The following is a 6085-nucleotide window of genomic DNA, read 5'->3' as shown; positions in this document are numbered from 1 at the left end:
TCCGCCGAGGCTATCCAGTCTTTGCAGTTCCTCAACCTAGCTTCTACGCTGGAACGGTGTGGTGCTGGAGGTGCGTGAGTGCGTGAAAAGGCGTCCACGTGCGGGCACGGTGCGGTGCTGGGGTATTCCGCGGGAGCGGGGGCGGGGGCGGCAGCGGGGGCCGGGGCGAGGGCGGAGGCTGAGGTGGCAGCGCTTAGCTGGAAAACGTCGACCGGCCGCTGTGTCTCGAAAACGCGGTCTGCGACCGTCGTCAGCTCTTTTATGTTGGTCGTCGTCATCGTTGCGAGCGCCGACTGCACGGGAACTGGAAGTCTTCGCGTCCACATGACTCTCAAAAAATCTGTCGCGCACGTGTTGCCCGCGGTCGCCTTCATATGGAACCACAAGTCTGATGGTCGGCTGTCGCTGATCTGAAGGTTCGCCATCAGTCTGTTGATGCGATTGTCGTGGCTGTCCGAGAACGCCTCTACCAATCTTCTTTTGGTAGTTTCATAACGGTTTCCCTTGGCCTGCTCCAAAAGGATGTCTCGGATGAGCGGGAGGAACTTGTTGTCGAGGAGTCCCACGACCGTGGCGAATTTCGCCTCGTCCGACTTGATGAGCGCGCACGGAAACTGTGTTTCGAGTCGTGCGAACCACAGCTCGGGCGCTTCGTCCCAGAAGGGCGGAACGCGCACGGCTATCCTCGCCACTTCTATCTCTGCTCCTGAATAGGCTTCTGCCGCGGGGGTGGCGGCGGGGGCCTCGTCGAGAAGGCCTGTGATGATGGGCGCCATGCTTGTACCGTACGTTTTTGACAGCTGCGTGTTTTGACAGATGCGTGTTCTTGTTTTGTAGGGGTCACCAGTTATGGAGAGCAGGCGATTGATTGAAACGCGGTGTTCGGCTTCGGGAAACAATGTTTATTGGTTCAGGTACAGCGAGTGTGGGAGACGAGAGAGGTGTTGTCGGTTGCGAGGTCCGAAGGGAAGAGATAGCTTCCCGTGACGCGCTGACCGCCCTCGGGGCGAAAACACCTCCGTTTACGGCCAGCCTTTGGGGTTGCCACAGTATGTACGAAGAGGTTAAGCTTCGGAGAAGTGGTCTGGTTGAACTCCAGAGGTTCACTCTGGTGTTGGGAGCTGGTGCGTCGCTTTATATACGTTCTGGCTTGAAGCGTGCCGCGTGAAGATGCTTTGTTTCGTTTCCAGGACACGTGTGTTGGGAACACGTGGTGACCTATTTTCGAGGCGCGTGCTTTATAGCTATGCGCCCCCGGTGCCGAAGGCATCGGGGGCGCTGGGTGCACTGCGGGCGCCGGAGGCGTCGGCGGCGCTGGGGCCGAAGGCCCCGGAGCGACAGAAGCGCCGGGGGCGAAGGCCCCGGGGTGCCGGAGGCATCGGGGGCGCTGGGGGCAAAGGCGTCGGGGCGTCGGCGATGCACAAAACGTAATTCGTAATTCATAATCACTTCGTAATTTGTCATTCGTAATTCGTGCATCAATTTCTTTCCGAAACCAGTCGATTCAATATCTTTAACTTTATTTTTATTCGAGTTTCAATTCCTTTTCGAAACCACCCGTTGAAATCAACGGGCCCAACACTAGTGTATATATAATTAATCACCGGATCCAGAAGGTGCCGCGTATTGTTCAAAGGTTATAAATGCATTGTTTAAGGTTTGCCGAACCTTTTTTACAAAGGATTTACAACAATGGAATAATGGATAGCACTGTGACTATCCCATCTCTATATATAATACATATGAGTGGCATGCGGTGAAATTATCTCTCTTTTTGTCGTAATTTAATGTGCGCGCGCAGAATACGGGAGGAAAAGCCTGTTCCTCTTGTTCCTGTTGTATCCTGCTCGCGCAAATGAAGTGAGTATGTACCGTTTACCATGCACCCTTTTTTTATCTTTCGACTTAAGATCTTTCGATTTTCGATTTTTGCCTTCCGATATTTGCGTTTTCGGGCGTTTCACTTTCGGGCCCGTGAGGGAGACCGGTAAAATATATACCTATGTTTTGAATTTGAAAACAATCAAATTTTATTTTTCCAATTAAGAAGGGTTCGGTGAATGCGCATATGAAACTGGTGGGGTTCTGTACATCCAACAAGGTTAAGAGCCACTGTACTAACGAGAACTCGAGTGCCAAATATTCCGTATTCGTGATTTTCGTTTGGCAAAGATTTTCTTTTGGGTGATCGCAATGTGCATAGTAATCCATTTACCGTATTTTTGATCTTAGACAGGGCCTTATTTTTCAATTAGAATTCAATGAGCCAACGAGCCAGTAAGCACGACTTTAGTTTGTAGTGTTTGCAATGATAAATGTGATTGGCAGCCACGGTTTTTGCCATATACATTTAGGTTGGCTGCAGTGACTGTCAGTTGAATGTCAACTGCGCAGTGACGTTCGCGTGAGAGTGGGGGTGGCGGTCGTGCAAGATGTTGGTAGTTTGCGCGCATTTGGCGCTCTCGGGGGCTTCCTTGTCGTCTCTGTCTAGTCTGTGGGGGCTCCGACCGCCGCCCCCGTACCCCTACTCCCAACCCCCAATCACCACCATTTTACTCCCCTTTACCACATTCTCCGGTCTCCTCCTCTACGGAATTGCGGGACTACTCCGATATGGTAACATCACACGTTACTTATAATCGTTTATGTATCTACTAACTGTAACATGCATACACGTATGCGTAGGGTTACCAGATGTCTGTTCTGTGTATCAGATAAAGTCCAGAGCATCGTAACCTGACTTCCGCGACAACGTAGAAGCGAGTATAGATATGCGTGAAAAGGTTGCGATGCTCTGAGATAGACCACTAACTAATCTAAAAAAAATCACTTGCTTGGTGTCTCGTTGTAATTTCTGTACTATAGGAAGCTTACGGGTAATTTTAAATCTATATCAAAGTATTTTTCATAATCCCAGATACGAATCAAACATGAATATACATATATGTATGTATACAGGAACTTTTCGAATCTTGATCATTTCATTACACGATCATATGTAGCTTGAAAAGGTATGTGAGTAATTTGGAAGTTTGGAAGATAAATTTTTCAAATTGCTCATTGAATAAGGTATCTATCGATATACATATATCTACGTATATGAATAAGGTATCTATGGATTCAACACATAGATGTAGAATAACCTAGATATGCCATTACATACAAATTTCGTTGGAGATCTTGTCGCCACTATCTGAGGGGTGCGGGGGGTTTAACTAGCGGGGAAGTGGTGAAAAAAAAGGAAGGAACGCAAAAAACGCAGTGGTCAGCAACCAGTTTATGTACATATGTACATGCACTGAAGTTTTATTTTATTGGACACTCCGCGTGACAGTAAACCAAACTAATAAAGCCATATTAAGAAAAAAACATTAAGCTATACGCACTATATTAAACTACAAATGTATGTTACTATAATAAAACCATCATTAACTATTACAATATTTAAACATTAGTAACTTCCACGAGGATCAATTTTAAAGCTGACACTTTAATATTTCGTTCATTGTTTGTAGTTTTAAACTTAATGTCGATTTCTGAATTTCCTTCAGTGCCAACAATGGCAGAGGTTGTCGACCGCTGTTCCATCAGTGCATATAACACTACATACATCGCGCCGATATTTCATTATATATTAAAATACTACTATAATTGAAGACATTATATATTAATTCTTACGTATGATATGTGATGCCATCCGCCTTTTTATGTTTTCTTGACTAATTGTAACACAATTTCACTGAACACGTTGGCATTTTCGAAAAATGTCAATCGACCTTCCTACTTAGAAGCTAACTAGCTACTGAGAGAGAGTGTGCATGATCTGTAATTTTTTTTTGTGTGTGCATGGTCCAACAGGGTGATCAGCTTAGAGCGTAAGGGCGTATCTATGGTATTCTATATCTATGATTCAACATGATTCGAAGAAAGTTTAAAAGATATACTTAAGTATATACCTGGCATGGCTGAAGTCAACATTATTATTTAATTCAATATTGCATGCATTATTCCTATCGTACGAAGACTACAACGAAAGCTGTCTTATAAACGAAGGACTCTCGTGGAACTTTTGCAGGATTCGAATGCTTCCGATGAAATATTATGCGATCCTGCACATATATAGTATATACAGGACTGGAAACCCTAAACATATGTAATTTAATGCGGTGAGGGAATGGCTTTCTCTGTCGGTAGCAGGCTCTCTGGATTTTTACTGCATGTGTTGCAAAAATCGATTGTAGTATTTAACGATACGCACTATCGGTCCGGTAAGTAGAACGTCCAATTAAGGTACTTCAAAATTTAACCTCACGGCTTTATATGCTGCACTAATGGATCTGTCCGCTTTGTTGCTTTTATATAAACTAGACTTTGCCTCAGTCGTATTGATATTACTGTGACTTATTCCTACGTCGTCTTTTTTCAGCCTTTCCAAATTTCAGACAAAGCGCTTACGTAAACAAATTCCTCATTATCACCCAAGTGTTCACGAGGAGCTTAGCTCTGCCGTGTGTCGTCACGTATCTGTATCTGATATTCGGCTATTCGTCACATGTTGCCTACGTACATCTGATATCAGGAGTGCTAGCCGTCGTCATGTTTCTGATGAAGTTTGGCGATTATACGACGCTGATTGACGTCGTCTTGGCTGGTAATATTGCGTCGCTCGTTTACATTTCGTACGTTTTTGGAAATATGTGGGGTGTCGGCTTGGGCGTTTGTCATATCCTGAATCACTTTTGTCTTAATCAGTTTGAGGATATTTTGACGGCACCCGTCGATTGTCTTTTCGTTGTCGGGATGTGTTTCTTCAACACGTTTGCTATTAAAACTGTTAGAAATTACTAAATTTTATGAATATTGTACAACAAATTTTGCCAATGTATGTCACTGTTTTCATTGGAGACATTTTATGATGGAAGAAAATTCGGTGGGCATTTTTGCCTAGTTATTATGATAGTAAAGATTTTGTACTTTTTGTATTTTTCTATATTATAATATATAAAATTTAAAAATTATATTTCATCTTTTATTTCATTAAACTGTATTACGGACAGAGAAATGTTATAATAATAGAAGTGGCTTTAGGCGTTATATTGTTGTCAAGGGTAAACGGACTACTAGTCATATGTGAACCAGTCACAGGACAACCGGTCGCTCTAGATCGGTCACACGTGATCACCCGTCACACTAAAACTGGTCACGAGAAAACTGGTCACACCCTAAAATCGGTCAATCAGTTTTCTCGTGACCGATTTTAGGGTGTGACCAGTTTTAGTGTGACTGGTGATCACGTGTGACCGATCTAGAGCGACCTGTTGTCCTGTGACTTGTGTCACATTTGACTAGTAATCACCGAACTGTTGTCAAGTGACGATTGTCCAAAGACATTTTTTATTGCAATTTTTAACGATGCACTTGCCCATTGCCCTTGCCCAGAGAAGTTCAGAAGCCCATTGCCCTTGCCCAAAGAAACCACCAAGAATTAAATACGACTGATGCTAAAATTATTTTGGAATGTCTTTGGACAATCGTCACTTGACAACAGTTCGGTGATTACTAGTCAAATGTGAACCAGTCACAGGACAACCGGTCGCTCTAGATGGGTCACACGTGATCACCTGTCACACTAAAACTGGTCATACCCTAAAATCGGTCAATCAGTTTTCTTGTATGCATTATACTTCTATGGTAGTTAAGGTCTGACCGCACTATGCGACAACCGAATGATCCAACACTTCACAACAGTACGTGACCAAATATTGTTTATATGAAACTGTGTGAGACATAACGCATTGTGCGACAGTCGCATGACGTAGAACGATACCGTGCGTCAAAGTTGACTTTTCGACCAACTTTGACGCAAGGTGTCGTTTGCGGCGTGACGCAAGTGTCGTTGAGTGGGGGTTGCCTTGCGACAATTATTCGAGGTACCGAACGAATGATTGACATAATTTACTCCGTAGTGTCGCATCGCTGTCGTTCAAGTGCAGTTTACCTAATATTGTCGCACACTGTTGGGAAGTGTCGGATCGTTCGTTTGACGCATAGTGCGGTCAGACCTTTATGGAAACGGTACGCGTGT

General features: G+C 44.3%; 1 protein-coding gene across 2 annotated transcripts; it reads left to right on the top strand.

The window, feature by feature from the left end:
• Positions 1 to 2366: 2366 nt before the first annotated feature.
• Positions 2367 to 5010, top strand: LOC143915476 (uncharacterized). 2 transcript variants are annotated; one of them, XM_077436149.1, is made up of 2 exons: positions 2367 to 2616; positions 4427 to 5010. In XM_077436149.1, the coding sequence occupies exons 1-2, from the start codon at positions 2433 to 2435 to the stop codon at positions 4846 to 4848; spliced, it is 606 nt and encodes a 201-aa protein (XP_077292275.1). In that variant the 5' UTR covers positions 2367 to 2432; the 3' UTR covers positions 4849 to 5010. The 2 variants fall into 2 exon arrangements, with proteins under 2 accessions (XP_077292275.1, XP_077292276.1); XM_077436150.1 differs by having other exon boundaries at positions 2405 to 4268.
• The last annotated feature ends 1075 nt before the right edge of the window (positions 5011 to 6085 follow it).

The sequence above is a fragment of the Arctopsyche grandis genome, chromosome 8, assembly GCF_051622035.1.
Source record: "Arctopsyche grandis isolate Sample6627 chromosome 8, ASM5162203v2, whole genome shotgun sequence".
Taxonomy (NCBI): domain Eukaryota; kingdom Metazoa; phylum Arthropoda; class Insecta; order Trichoptera; family Hydropsychidae; genus Arctopsyche; species Arctopsyche grandis.
This window is presented reverse-complemented; position numbering and strand designations above follow the sequence as displayed.

What these genes read in the sequence shown, in the direction of transcription:
- LOC143915476 (XM_077436149.1), top strand. Translation starts at nt 2,433, where the DNA reads ATGTTGGTAGTTTGCGCGCATTTGGCGCTCTCGGGGGCTTCCTTGTCG. An exon ending in TGCGGGACTACTCCGATATG is followed by an intron (nt 2,617 to 4,426) that starts GTAACATCACAC and finishes GTCTTTTTTCAG; the next exon opens with CCTTTCCAAATTTCAGACAA.